This window comes from Meleagris gallopavo, chromosome 3 (genome assembly GCF_905368555.1).
Source record: "Meleagris gallopavo chromosome 3, MGAL_WU_HG_1.1, whole genome shotgun sequence".
In the NCBI taxonomy this organism is placed as follows: Eukaryota; Metazoa; Chordata; class Aves; order Galliformes; family Phasianidae; genus Meleagris; species Meleagris gallopavo.
The window spans coordinates 43969735-43989651 of NC_139406.1; the positions used below are offsets into that span (position 1 = coordinate 43969735).

Here is a 19917-nt window from a genome sequence, read left to right on the forward strand (position 1 = left end):
GCATGCACTGCCAAATCACCTTTTGAACTTTGCAGCACTCTGGCAGTTGCTTACCATAGGGATGACCTCACACCATGTGTAGGAAATCATCTCCACACTACAGAGTACCTCACAGTATAAAGCTGTAGAATAGAATTCAGGTGATGCCTTCACTGCAGAAGTAATTGAAAGCACTGACACATGCTGTAACCTCCTCTCAGAATAGTTTGGTTTCAGTGGAAACATCCAGAAGCTTGGCGTTGGGTTGGTAAGACACATGGTGCTAATAACTGCTGACCTGTCCCCATCTGAGATCGTGTCCACACAGCATGGCCAGCTCCAGCAACACACTGAGCTCCAGGGTTTTGTTACTGGAGAGAAGTCCTCCTAGGATGCAGCAGGATGTCACAGATGAACCAATTTGTCATAATTTTGTGGTACCAACAGCAAGGTACCCTGCCTCCCCTTTTCTTTAAAGAGCAGAAATCCACTACCACAGTTTAGCTCCAACATCTAATTTCCAGCTATGAGATAAAGCAGCTCTCCTATCAAGGAACACATATATATTTTACCTTGTGACACTGCCTTCAAATCATCAGAGCAACTACTGTCACTCACAAAAGAGAGTGTTATGAATTGCTACAGATATCTTTGCCAGTCCTTGCCTGGAAACTGAGCAATTTTAAAAAAAAAAAAAAAAACAACAAAAAAAAACAGTAAATCTGAAAAGGACAGAGAGAAATTTTCCTGCCCTAGAAACATAGCCCTCAGGCTCCCTAACTATTTGCTATAGTATTCCTCAGCTAGCAAAATGGAAAGCTGGCAGCCACCCAAAGTATTCAGACAAAGCATTGTAATTAGAAGCTACTTAGGGCATCATGAACTAAAATATATGCTAATAAAACATCATTAGCTAACTTGTGAAGAGTTCCTTCTTAAGGAAGGGAGTCTTTGCTAACAATAATGTAATTGTCATGAATTTAATTCCTGAAGTCCACATCAACAATTTAAATCTGATAGGGAAAAGATGGGGGAAAAAATGACATCTGAAGAACAGAAAGGCAGAGGGAAGGTGACAGTCTGCAGAGTAAGTGAGTTCATTTGAAAACATAGCAACAGCATTCAACTGGGTCTGCAGAGACCAGCATTTAGAAACAGACAGGCTGAGGGATTTTGTTAAGCGTGCTGACTGTTTAAGGCTCTGCTTACCCATGAAAAGGAAAAGAAAAAACAAGATAACAGGATTAGCAAAAGCTCTCTCCTTTTTTCAATCAACTACAATTCATATTATCCACAGAAAATGCTGCAGGAAAGCCACGTGCCCTCCCCAGCTCTCCTCTAGGAACAGTGCCGAGCATTCGTTCCCATCAACACTAGCACATAAATTCTTTTGATTCCCACTTTTTGCTATATTAACATCACTGTGCAGGAATGGTATCTGCTCAACATCTCCTGTAAAATGGCAATTCTTGACTCTGCTTATGATTCTAAGTGTCCAGACACAAAAGAAATAAAAGTAGATACGCAATATCCACACCGATTAAAAGTTACCTGCTCTTCATGACCAAGTTCTGACTGGTCAGTCTGTATTCAGTTACTTGAATAAACCCAGGTATTACTATGAGCTTTTAAAATCAATAAGGACCAACACTTCTAAAGGCTCGACAAGTGACAACTGGGTATCTGAAAGTTGATCTAATGCCTCAAGGGGGTGCTGAGCACTTCCAGCTTGCTTTTTTCTTGTCTGTGCTTCCTCAGCATGACTTTTTCAGAAAGAGCCACGTGAATTTCCAGGTTCTTCCAACTGCAAGAGGGTGGCCAGGAGGTGCAAAGCATGCAGACACAGCAACAGCTGGCACATCTGGGGGAAGTACAGTGTGCCCATATCCAGAACAAGTACACGTGTGTCCTATGCTTGGCCTTGCACTTTGGAGAACAAAGCCAAATGGACGCAATGTTCAAAGAGCAGGAAGTTCTAAACAGAGTTATCAGTAGGAGCACTGACGAAACTCCCAGACTTTATCACTGGAACATAAACACTCAACAAAACCACAGAGAACAAGGGAAGGACAACAGGTCTCAAAAACAGAAACACCGCTCGGAATACATTTATTAGCACATTATGAAAGACAGCAGTCTGTCGTAGGTTGGAAACTTGGGTCAACGCTGTTATTCAGATGATCATTAGGTATAAATTGATATGGCAGGTGGCATGTGTTCCTGAACAGCAGATCAGAAGGACCAAAATGATGATGACAAAGCAATGAGAGTTTCAAATTAAAATCAATAAGCTACTGAGAAGCACTATGTGTTTACTTGTAAAATGGGGATGTTCCAGGACAACTACCCAGGACAACATGGGCAAATTGGGAATCTCAACTGCCTTAGTAACAAGTGCTCAACACCTAACATCATTTATCAGTCCAGGGTTTGGGAATACATTGTGAAAATGAAAAAGACAGAGGTTATTATTCATTATTACGCACGAAAACTCTTAACATAACTTATCTGTAATATATTTAAATATATTTCTGGTTGTCACTGCTCATCATTGTTAGAAAAAAGAAAGGAAAGCAGATGTTCGGAAAAAAGAATTAAGAGGAAACATAAGGGACTGGATGGGAATGATAGATCTCATGTCCAAGAGTCAGAGATCAGTCACAGATTTCCTGACTCAAATGATGCATTAATTAGTTTTGTAAATACTACTTATTATTATTCATCTACTTAAAAAAAAATAATATTCTTTATATACTTTAAGAGTCCTAATCTTTCTCATATAGACTTAATATTTATAACTAAATTTCAATAACCAAGTTTTACACAAAGTACATAATGTGATGAGTGAACAATTGGCTAATGTTTTGGTCTCAGAGTTAGAGTGAACGGAGTTGCATCAGGCAGGTGGCCAGTCACTAATGGGGTCCTGCAGAGACTGGTGACAGTGACAGGACCCAAGCAAATGCCATGGAGCTGTGTTAGGGAAGGGTCAGGTTGGAGATTAGGAAAAGATTTTTTCACCGGAAGGCAGTGGGCATGGAACAGGCTACCCCAGGGCTGTGGTTGTGGCACTGAGCTGCTAGAATCCAAGGACCATTGGATACTGCCTTCAGACATAGTGTTTAATTTTGGGCAGTCTATGGGGAGCCAGGAATTGGACTCAATGAATCTTGAGAATCCCTTCCAAGTCAGGATATTCTATGATTCTACATTTATGAGCCAAAGAGCTACAAGGGAGAAAAAAAAAGAAAAAAAAAGTGAGGCAGCGCAGAGAAGACAAAGAAAGAATAAGCAAAGATAAACCATGGAAAAAAAACCTGAACACACGCTCTTGGAATATGTAGTTCAATTCCAGGCCATACAGAAATGGAACAAACAAGGTTCAAGGGAACAGATGATGCTGTTAATTAATGTTTTAATTGATCCCTGTTCCCATCATAAATAACATACCGAAATGCTAAGAGTCAACAGATTTCACCAGGCACATTTCATGTTATGCTACACATTGTAAACAAAAGCATTTCCTGCATTTAGTTGCAAGAATCTTTATTGTCTGCAATTCAAGTGCTGGGTTTGGAGAGCACAGCATGATACAGCACACTGACACTGCAGTTTGTATAAGCATCTCCCTTTACCTCACCCTACCATGAGCATAGCTACATTTTTCTAAGAACAGAAATAGTGTAATTTCATAAGAAAGTTTAAAGCATGTTTTCAAATATCTTTCAAAATACATATTTTTCCATTTCTTTCAAATCTCTCAAGTCAAATGTGGCCATATATTAAGAGAACTCAACAGCCAGGCTCTAATTAAATACCACTGCCATTAAGCCTATTAAGAGAAACAAAAGACCAGACAGCCATATATACAATCAATGTGAACGATTGCCCAAGAATTCAATTAGGGCTTTTTTGAAAAGCCAAAGGAAAAGCTATTTAATTTAAGCAACTCACTTGCCCGACCAACAAATAAACAAACAATGAAGATGCAATGAAGATGTGATTCAGGATGCCAGTGCTAGTTTCAAAAACATTAGCAGACACAACCTGTGCCTATGTTCAGCGCCCAGCTAAGGACAGCCTTGGAGTCATGCTAGCTCAGCTAAGCACTTTCCATTATTCATCAAAGCTGCCACACAGGAGCTGGGAATACAACAGAGGGATTGCCCAGTTCTCAGGCATGGTCTAAGCCACAGCAAGGCTGCCCTAAATGATCAGTGAATGGACACAGGCAACATCCACATAGCTTGATCATGAAACCAGAGCTGAAATCCATGGCTTCCTTTTAGGTCTGATGTATGGTCAGTTTGCCTCTGCACTTTCCCCAGATGTGAAATAGGAACATACTTAATAGCAATTGCAGAGCCTTGCAAAGATTCAACTTTGCACTTGCAAAGTCTTCTGAAGACAAAAACTTTTATTAAAAAAAAAAAAGTGCTCAAATGCATTAAAGAGATCAGGATAACAAACATGCGCTGCAGAGTGATACTCACCCGTTCCTGGCCAGCTGTATCCCAGATCAGAAATTTATGAAGCTCATTCCCACAAGGCACAGTTTTAGTCATGAAGGATGCTCTGAAAAAAAGAGGAGCCAGATATCATTTACAGCTAAGAGCAGGAAGCAATAGAAATTTGTAACATAAGTGACAACAAATAAAAACCCACCGACTTTGGCCAGTTCTGCTTTGTTAGACTGCATGCAGGGAAACTCTAAAACCTTCATAAAACATCTACAGAAGTGAAAGGCTCCCTGTGCCAGATTATGTATACAATACCTTTATTTGTATTTTTAAAAAAGCAGAATGCCCCTGAAATTCAGAGGGCTCATGCATTGGCATGGGAACACAAAAGCTCCTTCCACTTTCACTCAAACCCTGATGCCATCTGTCTCCATCTTGGTGATACAGACCTCAGAACAGCAGTCAGCATCATATCAGGCAAGAAATACACAAACTTTCAGTCAAATCTAGAAGGCTAGCCATGTGCACAGGTGATTTAAGCACTAGGGAACAGACAAGCCACCTGCTGAAATACACATGGTAACAAATTGAAAAAAGCTTTCCACCACTTCAGGGAGAAATCTCTGAAGCTGCTTCCTATTTTTTATTTTTTGTAGGAAATATGATTTGCCTGTGGTTTCAGTGTGATTTTTCTTCTTTTAGGAAACAAAATTTCTGCTGTGGAAACATCTTTCCTCAGCTCTTAAAGATGCATTAAATACAATGCACTGTCATTAGAAAAGCATGAAAGTACATCAAACCACATAGGACTGAACAAAACATCTCTGAGAATGATATACAAGAGTTTGCCTCTACAGCCACCTGCAAATTCCTTGAATTTAACAATGCTGCATTTCATACAGAAATATTAAGTAAGGAAAACAAGAATAACAACAGCAGCAGCATTTACTTTGGTTATTTTCAGAATGTGCACTTTCAGATATCATCCTTCTTCTCTAAGTATTAAGCAACATTTTACAGTTCCAAAAACAGGAAATTCAGAGCCTCAGTAGCTATCACGGATTGTAAGCACTGTATACTTTAAAACACTGATTAATTCAGAGAAAATAACAAAAAGCTTATCCACAGTCGGCCTACATGGATGAGTACTACCTAGTGTATGCAAGCTGGTCTTTTAATCACATTTTAATCCTCAACTAGAAAAATATTTTTCCTGTTATCGCAACTATGAAAATTAAAGGGATTTTTTAATCAATTTGAGCAGAAGATATTTACTTAGCAACAACTACTTGGGGAAAAAGACTGATGATGAAGTGAGGAACTACTCAAGCTCCCATCAATTCCTTCACTGCCAATAAGTTTCCTTCAACCGGTAATGTTATTCATTACATGCTTCCTTGCTTCTCTCCTCTCTGCCTGTTTTCCTGTATTTATTACATTTAAAAGTCTAGAATTGCCCTGGAACTTCAACATGCAACATTCAGTTGAGACTCCTTCATGCATTCGAAGGCAAAAATTTTGAAGAAATCTTCCCACCCTCCAAACACCACTAAACAAACAAGACCAATCCTTCACAGAAGATTTAAGACAGCTCTAACACATAAACAAGCTAAGCCTTTTCACCCAAGTTACTCCTTTCTGAACATTATATATTAACTTTCCCTATAAAAGATACAGAATTTTAAAGTTCTCCCGATAAGGCTGGACTTGGCAGATTTGTCCCTAGGATGCTGAAAGAACAGATTTTCAGAATTAAAATCATCTGGAGGACTAATGTCTCTGATGGTCTGAAATGCAGAAGCTTGGCAATTTTTATAAAGAGCAGGGGTGAATTAACTATACTTCTGTTTAAATTGCTTTATCCCGTGTTCTTCAAAAATAGGGACAATGTGACAAATCCCTACCCGAATTGAAAGCACATCTTCACCTGGGAACACGCGTGTCAATCTTGACGTGCAGCCTGACAGCACACACAGCATAGGGATTTAGCAGTTTCCTGTGTGTGACTCTTCTGCTCTCACTCAGCTGTTGGCTGTCCTGGTCATTGTGCAGATCATAGCTTGCCTTTTTTTTTTTTTAAAGCTCCAAGGATCAGATTTGATACCTTACTGACCAGTGGGAACTAAAGTGATCTTAATCTTAATCCTAAAGCTCTACAATCAGTGCATCAACTCATGGCGGAAGCTCTTGACAGAAAAAAAGGAAAAGGACACTGGGTGAGTAAGAGATCTAAGATGAGCTTAAGCTGGTTAAAGAAAAACTAAGTAAATTGAGGACAGTAATAAACTATTCATAGGATTACTTAGGTTTTGAGGACTTACTAGAAACTTACAGCAAAACGAGTACAAGGTCCTATTTCTATTCATGTTAATGAAAATTTGAAATATTCCTGTGTTTACCCAAGCACAAATAAGATCAGGGCTTTGGCCTCAAATCTTCTGTGAAAACTGAAGGAACTAGCATTTACTTAAACAGACTTACTTCTTGTTCTGGTACATATAAATGAAACAGTGGTACATGCACTACAGTTATCCAGTCAGCTTATATATACATGAGCTCCCTTTATATGAATATATATATAAGAGTGTGTACGTGTAACATACATAGTACCATACCCTGTGCAAAAGAAGCCACAGCCATGCACAGTACAGGTAAATAAAGAGTGGTTCTGGGCAGCTCCAGAAAGAGTGATATCAACAGACATCAATCCCATTAGAAACACGGCACGGCTCTGTCAGCCCCCTTCATCAGAGAGCATACAGCCATGCAGCAAAAAAAAAAAAAAAAAAAAAAAGTACACGCACACACAGTGGAGACAAAAATATACACAGTGATCAGAGCCTTGAAAGTAAAGAAAGGAGTTCAATTGAGGACAACTAGTGTGTATATATATATACACAAATAATATATAATAAATAATATATATATAATTAATATTATATAAATTATATAAATATATAAAAATAATTATATAAATAATATGCAGAATACTCACCCAATAGTGGGACTGATATTGTGATCAAAGTGGTCCTGGACAAATCGACAAACGATGCTTGATTTCCCAACACCAGTATCCTGAAAAGAAAGAAAAGCATACAGTGAGTTCTGGAGACCCTAGATACTATACTTCATTTGAAGAAACAGTCAGATATTAATTTGTGAACATGAACTTATCCATACACTGGCAATACTGGCTTTGCAGAAGATTTCATGGCAAGAAGAGCAAACATACATGGTAGTCAATTTGAAGAAGCTTCATGTGTTTTTGAGAAGGCAGGAGCCCAGAGGGCCCTCTGTGCCAGCTGTGTGTTACCAGACTCATAAAGCAGCACTCCTTGGAACAGGACACATCATGCTGTGATGCAGCCCAGTGCTTCCATTTAAAGGAAAACCCTCACTGCCCCATCACAATCAGTAAGCAAAAATAAGAGCAGTGCAATACTGGAATCAAATGCAGAACCCCTCCCAAACAAGGGGTAAAAAGGCAAAAGAAGAGGAGAAAAGGGGATCAAGGAAGCTTGACATTACTCAGAATTAGTATTTTAGGTATTTAAGATGTGAACAAGTTCCCCCCAAAAGCAGCATTTTTCAGTTTCTCTCTGCTCTCCCAAGAAGCCTCGGTAGAAGAACATAAATTATACACAGTTATAAAGGAAAAGGCATAGCTGAATCACCATGTCTCCCAAGAAATGCAAAGAACTTCCTCACAGACAAAGGGAATGCCAAGAAACCAATCCCACCCTTTCCCAGGCATCAACAATGACTGCCCAGGGTCCAATCTAAGGCACTAAGAAGTCAGTAGAAAGCTTTCTATTCTCATCATTAGAACTGACTGCAGAACCTCACCTGTATCCACATTTTTAAGACATTTGAGTAATTTACACAAGTTTCTCAGAAAGTGCCAAGAAAAGACAGGACTACGCATATAACTACAATTAAAAAGAAAAAAGCCTTGGCCTTTCCGTTAATCAATTTTGCATCTTTTTTAATATTCTTCTCAAACATAAAAAGAGTGCCAGCATTTAATTTCCTTCCCCCGTGTTTAAATGAAACTGTATTGCTGCTGCAAGCATAGTCTTTATATACCACACTTAGTAGAAAGCCATCATTTCAACTCTCATATTTAATTCAAGGCTGTCCTTAGTCAGCTTAAAAGCCACAATAAATGTTCATACTGCACAAACAGTTGTTTATCTACTGTGTTCAATCAATAGAAGAAGATAGATCAAAGCCAGTAAAAGTGTTTAAAGCCAGCCCTGCAGTCTTTGATCAACAGCAGCAACACACCCTGTTGCTTTTCCCAAATTTAGCCTTCGTTATTGATTCCAGCTGAGATCTCTGTATAACCACTACACCAGGGTGGCACAACACATTACAAAAAAAGACGATCCTCTGTGCTGAAACTGAGAATAGAGTAATTATTACCTTGCATTTAAAAAGCTGTGGAGAAAACCAGAACTACCACCTACTGGATGTGAGGAATTATGTTTCCCTCTGGAAGGGACACAGTTTTTTCCACTGCATTCAAAACCAGATATTGGTTCCTGTGACCCAACTGATTTCACAGAGTTTTTTCCTGCTCCCTCTTTGGGTCACTAAAAAGGGCAACTGCAGTTACATCCGTTGAGCAAGAGGAACTTGGTTTCTGGGGGGCTCCTCAACATCCACAAGCGTGGATCAAGGCTCAACTCAGCTTACTGGAAGCCTCAAACTCTTCAATTTTCGTTCATAACTCATACCACCATTTAGTCCTAATGTTATCTAACCTCCAGAAGTTTTAGTTTCTCTCACAGCTAAACTTAAGTACATGCCAGCCATGCCATTAGCCCTCAAATACCTTAAGGGCACCCTTAGACTTTGCTGCTGTGGTTGCTTTGACTACAGAGAGGGCAACATTTACTCTTGATATAAGTCCAGTGAAGCCAATGAACTTGCAGCACACTGTAAGCTGGTGTACGCTGTTCAGGAGCAGCCAATTTTTGGCATGAAGGTGTTCAGCTGAAATGAGCCTCCCAATCCCTGCTTCATTGCTTCAAAGATCTCAAAGGCCAACTATGTCATCAAAGCACAGAGGGGAAGAAAATGAAACAGAAAAATGATCAGACAATGAGCACCATTCTATCACTGTATTGGAAAGCTAAGTTAGAAAATTTTCAGTCCACATTACTGTGCCCAGAGCTGTTAAACAAAACCTGCTTCAAAGCAAAGCAAACTGTGGTGTATGGACACCATAGAACTTGAAAACTTAACAGTAATCTTCTACAGTTAACCAGTCCTTACCTTTTACTGAAAAGAGGCAACAGCCTTTCAGATAAATCTTACAAAAGTGAAAGAAATCATGAATGCTTCAAAGAATTAGAAAAGACATTCACTTCCCATCAACGTGTTCAATTAAACTTCATTACTAAAGCCATGCAAAGCACTCCTGCTGCTGCCTGCTCTGTCCTTTGCTACATGGTCTTTCCCTACATTTATGCATTTTTCTAAAACTAAGGAGAACAATCATCCTTCCTTTGTTCCTCTTCCTTTTTCTTCAAAAGGTTATAGCAGACCTGTCAAGCCACTTGTCTTGATAACACTCATGCTTGAGGATGACTTTTTTCAGTTCTCAGAGTTCTCTTTTTCACCAGCTTCTTACAACCTTTAGTCCAATTCTTCCGTTCTCCTCCATGTTGGTACATAACATCAAACGCACAAGGAAGAAAAACATGACCTGTGGGAGAGGTAGCAGCAGCAATGAGCTAAGCAGATTTGACAAGCTTCAGAAACTGAGAAAATATCCTTAAGAATTATGCTGCACTTTAAAGAACAGATCCTGTAATTCTTCCAAAGAATCCTTACCCATGTGAAAATCAAGGATTTCAGCACTATATAATGTGCACATCATGATCAAGAGCATATCACTCCATGGAAGGAATAGCAAGTATGGAATATGTCTAGAGTAATTACTTTGAATCAGGGTATTCTTTATGCATTTGCAGCGAGCAAGGTTGGCACACACTGTCATTTACATAGCGAGAACAATTGGATGAGTCACTCACAAGACCAATTTCATGTTTTTCCTTTCTTCTTCACAAGCCTCGTAGCGCATTTACAAAATTTCAGTTATAAACTACACTGAGATAAGCAAAAGGGGTTGGAAAGAAGGAAAGGAGTTGGAACAGTAGTGCCCACAGTAGGCAAACTGCTATTAGTTCACCAGAAGCAGCCACAACTTCAGAATCTCCCCCAGTATACAAAATTGATATGGAGAATGGCTTGAGAGCAGCCCTAAGGAGAAGAATTTGGAAGTGTTCGCTGATGAAAGACTCAGCATCAGCTGGCAATGTGTGCTTGCAGCCCAGAAGGCCAATCATATCCCGGATTGCATCAAGAGAAGTGTGACCAGCAGGTTGAGGGAGGTGATTCTGCCCCTCTACTCTGCTCCTGTGAGACCACCACCTGGAGTACTGCATCCAGATCTGGGGCCCCCCACACAAGAAGGACATGGAGCTGTTGGAGCAGGTCCAGAGGAGGACCATGAAGATGATCAGAGGGCTGGAGCACCTCCCCTGTGAGGACAGGCTGTGAGAGCTGGGGCTCTTCAGCCTGGAGAAGAGAAGGGGGAAGCCTACAGGAAAACTAGAGAGACTTTTTATAAGTTCACGTAGCAACAGGATGAGGGGAAATGGCTTTAAACTGGAAGAGAGTAGATTTAGACTAGATATTAGGAAGAAATTCTTTACTGTAAGGGTGGTGAGACACTGGAACAGGTTGCCTCCCTGGAAGCATTCAAGGCCAGGCTGGATGGGGCTTTGAGCAACCTGGTCTAGAGGGAGGTGTCCCTGCCTATAGTAGCAGGGGGTTGGAATTAGGTGATCTTAAAAGTCCCTTCCAACCCACACCATTCTATGAGTCTATGATCTCAAGCAGTATCAGGTGTTTCTGATAAACACAAGAAACCAATGCACGCATGATCAAATTTTGATTTTTTTTGTGCCTTAAGCATGAAAATGCACCCTCTCCTCCCGTAAAATCCTTCACCCACAGATTCAGACACGAGGATTTAAGAGCACAGAGCAGCTCCCACCCACACCTCTGCTCACAAAGAACCCTCTCAGCTCCCATCTCTATAAAGGAGAGAAAGCTGCATTTCAAGCCAGCAGAATTACAGCAAGCTGACAACTCATTTGCAGGCAAACAACTGAGATGCTCGTTTCTGTGCTGCTGTGGGCCAGCCAAAAGAGGAAGATTAAAAAAACACCACAAAGTTTAATATGAGTAATATATTAAAAAAGAAAACTGTTTTCCCATTACAAATAGGCAATTGGTATAATCTTCTGTCCACTGTTCCAGGCGTGTGCATCCTGGGAGGAAAAAATCAGCTCTTTAATTTAAATCTGGAAGTCTCATTTATACCTTCCCACCACGGTAGGACTCAGTCCTCCAAGCACTTTTCCAAATGGCACAGAGCTACAGCACTCTGTAAACCCATCCCCAGTTAGGACCTTATTCTTCAGCATGAACATAAAAGCTTTTAATAGATTCAGATGGGTCAAACCCTACTGTGCTGAGCAAACTTCACATAAATTCTTTCTACATCTGAAATGGACTAAGTGTTGAATTCACAAGAAATCCACACATATTGTGACTGATGACTAAACTGCAGCCCCATAATTATGCTCACTGCTGCAACAGCTATTTTACTCTAGACGATGCAGAATCATTCTATGCTATTTTAACACACATGGCTTTTTAATATATGTAAAATTAAATTAACCATTTAAAAATTCTTTTATGACTCTAGGATTTTGGAAAAGCACAAAAGAATACTATACGGTATTTCACATAAGGAAACAACGTGCTAAAAACAAACATACTGAAGAAACTGCCTTCTGCCCTCTGCAGAAAAAAAAGAACAGAACATCTGGCTTGTGATCATTTCAGATCTCATGACTAACTTCCCATTTCAGCTTTAAAAAGAGGGTTCAGATACCCTGGTGACTGGTGCCACAAAAATCTGCACTGAGAAGTAAAGAACAACTGATCTCTACAAAATGCAGATGAAACACATGATTCCATTGGAAGGATAGGAGATTTCCCATCAACTCAGATTAAATCCTGGATTTAACTAAGGTATTTCAATTTGTACGTTATAACAGAACAAAAGTGTCTGCTCTTCTAAATGTGGGGATTTTTTTTTTGTAATAACTAAGGTTTACTGAGATGTGGCCTCAATTAACTAGAGGAATTGGACTGGATGATCTCCAGAGGTCCCTTCCAACCCCAACTTCCAGCTGCATGCAACACAAACAGCCACACTCAAATACAGCCACCAAGGATCTTGTCAGCATACCTCCTGGTGAGATAATGCTGCCCTGTGTCACCTTACAGTTACAGAGAGACAGGAAAAGAAAAATAAAGGTCAGGTCAACATACAGAACAAGGGTACAGCCAAAGAGCTGAGCTGCTCTCATAGAAGAGGATTTGCTCAGAGAGGAAGCTGGCTGTTCCTTGTTATTGAAATAAGGAACAATTCCTGGCTCCCAGTCATATAGTCATGCCAATGGACAAATTTCTTGCCTGGTTTGTTACTAACTGGAAAATAACAGAGGAGCTGGTTTATGCTCAAGATTTCCCAAGTTTTGTTACACTGACTTGACGCCTGCCAGCACCATCACAGATAGGAAGGAGAGCTCTTTTTGCTTTGCTGAGGGCAGAACTCCCATTGCTGAAGCAATTAAGATGTACAGATGAGAATATTTGAGTTGGTATGAAGTTGCCAAAAGGGAGAAAACTGGCCTTTATTATCAATACATTAATATTTTTAATGCAAAAGAAGGCACTCAAAATCTCTGCAACTAGTCAGGCAAATCTGAGGTAGAAAGATGAGGTTTCAGCTTTAGGGAAAGAAAAAAAAAAAAAAACCATGCAGAGAGGCTTTTCATTCTAGTAGCTCTGTACAGCACAGCTGGTTCAGACTTGGCAGTTCAGCCACTGCACATTAAAATAGCCGTTCTTTCCACTGTCAGAATTGGCCATGATTTAGTTTCTGATTTACAGCTGAATCCCCCTGGCCCATTCCCATTAGCCACAGCACGACTTTGATGGAATTTGAAAATTCACAGCAGCATAATCACATCACAGTGCTGCTAGGTGGCTGGCATTTTATTAGCTATCATCAAACAGATCGCTAGGCCTGCACTCCCAAACAGTGCTGGGCAAAAGCAGAAATGTGTGCTCAGCTATAGTCAAGCCTGGTATCTGAATGGAACATCACTCCTTGTGCAAGCCTGGCATGAGATACCCAGCCTGCATTTCTGCTGCTTGCACAGATGCCAGCTCTTAGCCAAAAGGTTTGAGTAAAGCCACGTACAAGAATGTTGCTGTCTTTTAAGTTCCAATGCAAGGTAAAAATTCATAGAAATTGGTCCAGTTTGCAGCCTGCTTTATTCCTCTATGCCTGCCACTAGCATTTCAATCATTACTCAGAAGATCAGATGCAGGCAGCATTGCAATATTTTCCATGTCTTACTAATCCAGTTACAGCTGCTCTTGAGGGCTGTGGCAGGCAGCTTGAGGAGCATCTGAAACCAGTTCTGGATTTTTATCAACCGTACGAACATACAAGGAAGAGTTATGCACAAGCAATTCCTGATCACAGTTTCCATGAATCCATGAATCATCCTACCCAATAAACTTCTGCTCACCTTAAACACATCCCTTGTCTTTCCCTGAATTTGAGTATCACATTTCTGAAGACACTGCTATAAGAAATAATACCTTTTACAGGCCCCAAGTCTAGAAACACCCTCAGACTGAATGAACCTGCCAGACATTGGGCTCACCCCAGTAAAGATCCAGGCACCTGCAGAAGGGTGGCCTCTATGAAGAAGTGCACAAAGCCTCTTGCTGGATTCAGTTTTTCCATCTGCAAGATGCATCAAGTGAGCAAACCCATAAGCACACAAAGAAAAATGCAAGCCTCAGGCTTGACACATGGGCTCCCAGCTGCTTCAGAAACATAATATTGCCTGTGACTGCAGGCTGAACCAGGGGAAAGCAGGCTGAGGTGCTCTGAAGGTTTGCCTCTGCTGTCAGAATCACAGAATGGCCAGGGTTGGAAGGGACCTCAAGGATCATGAATCTTCAATCCCCCTGTCACATGCAGAGCCACCAACCTCCCCCCATTTAATACTAGACCAGGCTGCCCAGGGCGCCATCCAACCTGGCCTTGAACTCCTCCAAGGACGGGCAGTCAGCAGGGACAGGGAGGTGACTGTCCCCCTCTACTCTGCTCTTGTGAGGCCCCATCTGGAGTACTGCGTCCAGGTCTGGAGCCTCCAGTACAACAAAGACAGGGAGCTGTTGGAGAGGGTCCAGAGGAGAGCCACAAAGACGATCAGGGAACTGGAGCACCTCTCCTACGAAGACAGGCTGAGGGAGCTGGGCTTGTTCAGCCTGGAGAAAAGAAGGCTGTGGGGTGACCTCACTGCAGCCTTGCAGTGCCTAAAGGGAGCCTACAAACAGGAGGGGAATCAACTCTTTGAAAGGTAGATAACAGCAGGACAAGGGAAAATGGTTTTAAGTAGGGGGAGGGAAGATTTAGGTTGGATATCGGGGAAGTACATGCTTCTCATTCAGGACATGTAACTTTCGTAAATTCCAGTTTTCTGTACAGTCTGCATTGTAAGAACTAGATTGTTTCCATGATGAGCAACCTGATTCTCAGAGCAGGTCTTTTTCCTCTTGGTTTGCTAGCAGCCACCTTCTCGAACTGCAGCACTGGGCCATAGGCAGCCTGCTACCCAAAGTAGCTGGCTTTTCTGCTCTGGAGCTCCTCCCAGACAGGCCCTCTGGCCCTCTGCCAAGTGGTCCATTCACCACCATCCTGAATTGACTTTATTGCCTCTGGAATTCTAAAGAGCTTGCAGAAGCCTGGCAATGTACCACTGCAACAAGAGGTCCAAGCAACATCAGGCACAGTCTTCAGCCACAAGGGACATAGTGGATTTGCTGCAACAGTTTGTGGGACATTTGATCACAAAACAAATTCCCAAGTAGAAGAACTGGAAGTAGAGTTTGCCTCCAGGACCATTAACAAGCTATTGTGCAGTTTTCCAAATAAAAGATATTTCCCAAATGAACAGGAACACTACTCCTGAACACTGGAGCAGAAACACAGAATCATTAAGTTCAGAAAAGACCACTAAGAACATCTAGTCCAGCTATCAGCCCACCGCCATGCCCACTCACCATGTCCCTCAGTGCCGTATCTACATGTTTCTTAATGCCTCCAGGAATGAAGATTCCACCACCTCCCTGGCCAGCCTGTTCCAATGCATTACCAGAGCTCCTCAGAATCCCAGAACAAATGCATTCATCTTGACACAACTGTGTCAAGAGTTACTCCGCAGCTTATCACTTTTTCAGGTACAGCTCTTTTGGCTTCCTTTTCATCACAGCTCTTTCGGTCCTCTCTATGTGAGCTGTTCAAGAACATTCCTGTCCGTGTTTCTATTCTTCCCTACAGTTGTAATACACAGTAACATCAGCACCTTTTAAGTAAATGGATATACTATTCCCCCATCCAGTTAAGACGGTTTGTATCAATTCTCTCACAGCAAACTCCTCCCCCCCCCCCCCCCCCCCCCAACATCACTTCTAATTGTTAGCGTAATTTCAGGCTAACACAAGTGTTGTGGAGCATGAAATAGCTGCAGAGTAAGGTGTTTTCCTCTGGTATGCATTAGAATTAGATTAATTGCAATTTCATTTACAGATAGGGAGCACACTGCCTGCTTGCAGAGCTGTTTTTCTATCCCAGCCAGGTCAGTCTTGTCATATTACAGCACAATTCCTCCTCCCAGGTTTTTGAGGACTATGTTTGGCACAGGAATTTTTGGCTCTATAGGTTACAACTCACTGGCTCTTAGATGAAAACAGGAGTTAGTTGATTTTACCTCATAACAGCATTATGAGGATTTATAAATCAGTGAGAGCTGCAAAGTGCTTAGATGCTGCAGTGGTAAGGAGCCTTTGAAGTGTCTGGAAAGTGAGTTCGTTTGGTGTAAGTATTCTCAATACTACCTGAATAACCCTAATTGCCATTTTAAAAAAGAAAAAAAAAAAAAAGTATCTGGTAGCCAAGCCTTAGTGCATCGTACACTCACAGATAAGATAGCATTATCTAATCCCTTTTCTATCTGTTTTCATTTGGTCACACTGAGTAGCAAAATGCATACAGTGACTGCCAATTCTGCCTCTCCTTGGAGCTAGATGTCTCATAGCCACCTCTCCCGCTCCCACTCAGCCCTCATACGCCTGCTGCCAGGTTCTGGGCTGACATACTAATGTGATTATTCAGCATGTGGTTTCCTTCCACATGCATCCTGCACACATCCTACTGTGGTAGGAAAGTTGGGCATGTACTGCGTCTCTGCTATCTGCATTACTTGGAGGTAGTGAACACAGTCCTATTTGTTCTGCCATTTTGCAGACTTTCTCTGAAAGCTAAAAACCACTTTTCATACACTCACTGCAACAGGTTCTCTCCCTTTCTCCCACCACGTCCTAAGCTCAGTAATCTTCTAGAGACAGAAGATTCTAATGTCCAAGTTTCAGATACAACTTGAGTATTTTGTGGCATCCTTTCTTCTCGCATAGGCAAAAATGCATTTCCCACACTCCCCCAAGCCTGAACTGCAATATTAAGATCTCTCCATCCATCTACTTTTGTCAGAGCCTCCAACACACAGTGACCTCACCAAACCAGAAAGTACAAAAGCCAAGAACATTCTGTCATCCTTTCAAAGGGATGTGCTTGGCCAGAGATGAGAGAGCAGCTAGTATCTATATAGGAGCTAACATTAACAATAAATTCACTGTCCTAGAGTGATTCACATCTTTACATGTTTTATTTTATATATTTTATGAAACCAAAACCAAACTCTCTTCTAAGGAGTTTACAAGATTATTATTCTGCTATCCTAACAAAGGATCCAGATGTGGGGACTCAAGAGATGGTACGTTATCACTTTGAAAGAAGACAAGACTGCTGGAAAGATAACCCAGTCAGAAGGAAAGTTATCAGTCCTTCATATATAGTCCAGTGATTGAACTGGCATTAAAGCAGCAGTAAGGAACAAATCCTTGTTTAACACTGCAGTAGCAATGGGTGTGAGGACTATCAGTTACTTGAACTACTCACAGTCCAGGAAAACACAAAGTGGCACATAAGACTGCTGTGCTCACTCAGAGCTTACAAACTTGACTGCTCTTCAGTGACCTACCAACTCCTCCTCTTCTCCTTTACCCTAAAATTGGCATGGGATTACAAAGCAATCTTGATTTATACAGAAGGTGGTAGGAGGAAAGGGAAAACAAAGTTGCTCCCTTCAAAACTATTTTTTAAAATAACTCCAATACAGTAAAAACAAATAAAACCACGATACAAAGCAGAAACACAAATAACAAAGAAAATATAGCCTGTGAGTCAGTATCAGAACTGTCTTAGCCCTTCCCTCTTCAGCTTGACTCTGTAGACACAACACCGCAGAATATATTAACAAACAACAAAGATTAACACTGCAGTCAGCCTAGAGATTTAAAGCATGGGAACACTCAATTTTTAAAGCTCATCTATTTCGGACATAAAAACTCAAATCCATACTCTTAATTTAAATATGTATGTCTCATCAATGCTCATACTGCAGCGTAAGCTAACCACACTGCCATGCTAGCATGAGAGTGGACAGCAGAGATAATAGCATTCAGTCATTATTAACATCATTTAGAAACTGCTTCGCCACAAACTTCCATCAGGTTCTCTGCATCTTCTCTTAAACATTCCCTTCCCCTCACAAGTCAACAAATTCAGCACAGTAGCTGAACCATCAAGAGAAACAGAGGATATTAAATTAAAATCAAAGAGCAGAATCTCAATTATTCAATTTCTTTTGCCCTTGCCAGCATGTGGCAGGGAGTGCTGCAAAGGAAGAAGTGCTTAGCCTGGCGAAAAGAAAGACAGGAACTTGGTATTTATTTGCATTCCTTCACCTAAAATTGTGGCTTTTGGGGGTTCTGGCTAGTTCCTTAAGATTCCTTGTTTTGAACATCCTCTACAGTTTCAAGTAAAAGTCTGACCTCCGTAAAAAAGAATAATAATAATAAAAAGCAACAGCTAGAAGTAAGGTGGTATCAATGCAGATGAATGATGAGAGGATGAAACAAGAGGAGCAGCTTTCAAGAAGCAGTCACTTTGGAGTTACAGCACATGCTAAGGAATCTGCAAATTAAAAAAAAAAAAAAAATCTCCTCCAGATGCAAGGGGACCAGGTAGGAACCCAGTATTGCAAAGGACACCTTAATTGAGACTTGTTTGTGATTTCATAACACTAAAGCAGCTTTGGAGCATAGCAGCATGGTCACAAGCTATGCAGAAGCGGTCCCGTCTTTTGAGGACTTCCAGGTCAAACAAGCCACTGGCTGATGAAGTCACAGGGAACACCTCTGCTTAAAGGGACTGTCTCAAGACAGAGCCTATGGAAAAGAGCAAAACTCCTTGACACTGCTGCCCACGAAGGAAGCTGCACCACAAAACCTAAGGCTGTAAAACTCTTCTCCAAAGGCTGGAGGGCACTGCAATGCAAAGGAGGGCATTTGTATGGGAAATAGCACCACCTGGTGACTCCTGGTACTAAGGGAGGAGGAAATGAGACAACATGGCCGTAATAGAACAGGAAGAAAGAAGAAAGGAGCACTGGCTTAAATGCTCAAATGAGGTGGGAAACAAGAGCCTGAGTAGGGAGGGAGGAAGATGACATGGTAGAGTTGCAAGAGCTATACAGGTGGGACAGACAGATGGAAAGAAGAGTGACTGAGCACCTTCCCTCAAAAACATAGGCATCTCTCATTGTTGCTGTCACCAAGGGACCACTGCACAGCAATTAGTGGTGAGAAAATAGCAAGGACAGCTGGAAAGGGTTCTCCATACCCCAGAGATAAATTGCTGCATTAAAAAAAACCAAAAACAAACAAAACAAAACAAAACAACAACAACAAAAACTGTAACAGTTGTTGAACAAAATATCAACCTGAGAGATTTTTACCTGCTCATTTTCAGGAAATCTGTAGCTGTGGGAATGTATAGAGCACCTATCATTCAAAGATTCATGCTTTTTCTTTATTTGCCCTTTACTCACCTCCAAATCATAGGATCCTCTTGACCAAAGCATAACGGAGAAAAGCAGGTAAATCTACCCAAACAGAGGTCCTGAAAGTGGCAAGAAAACGTATCATCTGATACTCTGACACACTGTTCCACCTCTTCACTCTACCACCCCAGTTTACCGTACCAACCTCTTCCTGTTGCCCTCTTGCTGACTTCCCTGCTCAGCACACCACAGATAGTCAAATATGATCATGTCCATTTTTATCACTTCATTTTTCAGGTGAGGAACTGAAAACAGACCACTGGAAATTTCTTCTGGTGATGCTA

The 19917-nt window shown here is 41.2% G+C and overlaps 1 protein-coding gene across 3 annotated transcripts in view; it reads right to left on the reverse strand.

The window, feature by feature from the left end:
* Positions 1 to 19917, reverse strand: part of RAB31 (RAB31, member RAS oncogene family) — a 58868-nt gene that overhangs the window by 25524 nt on the left and 13427 nt on the right. For 2 of the 3 annotated variants that reach the window (XM_085220771.1, XM_085220769.1), the window contains exons 2-3: positions 7435 to 7514; positions 4473 to 4554 (exon numbers count right to left, since the gene is read on the reverse strand). In XM_085220771.1, coding sequence (XP_085076897.1) covers positions 4473 to 4554; positions 7435 to 7514 — 162 coding nt within the window. Of the gene's footprint in view, positions 1 to 4472; positions 4555 to 7434; positions 7515 to 19621; positions 19670 to 19917 lie in introns of those variants that run through there. The other variant, XM_085220770.1, reaches the window with a different exon arrangement.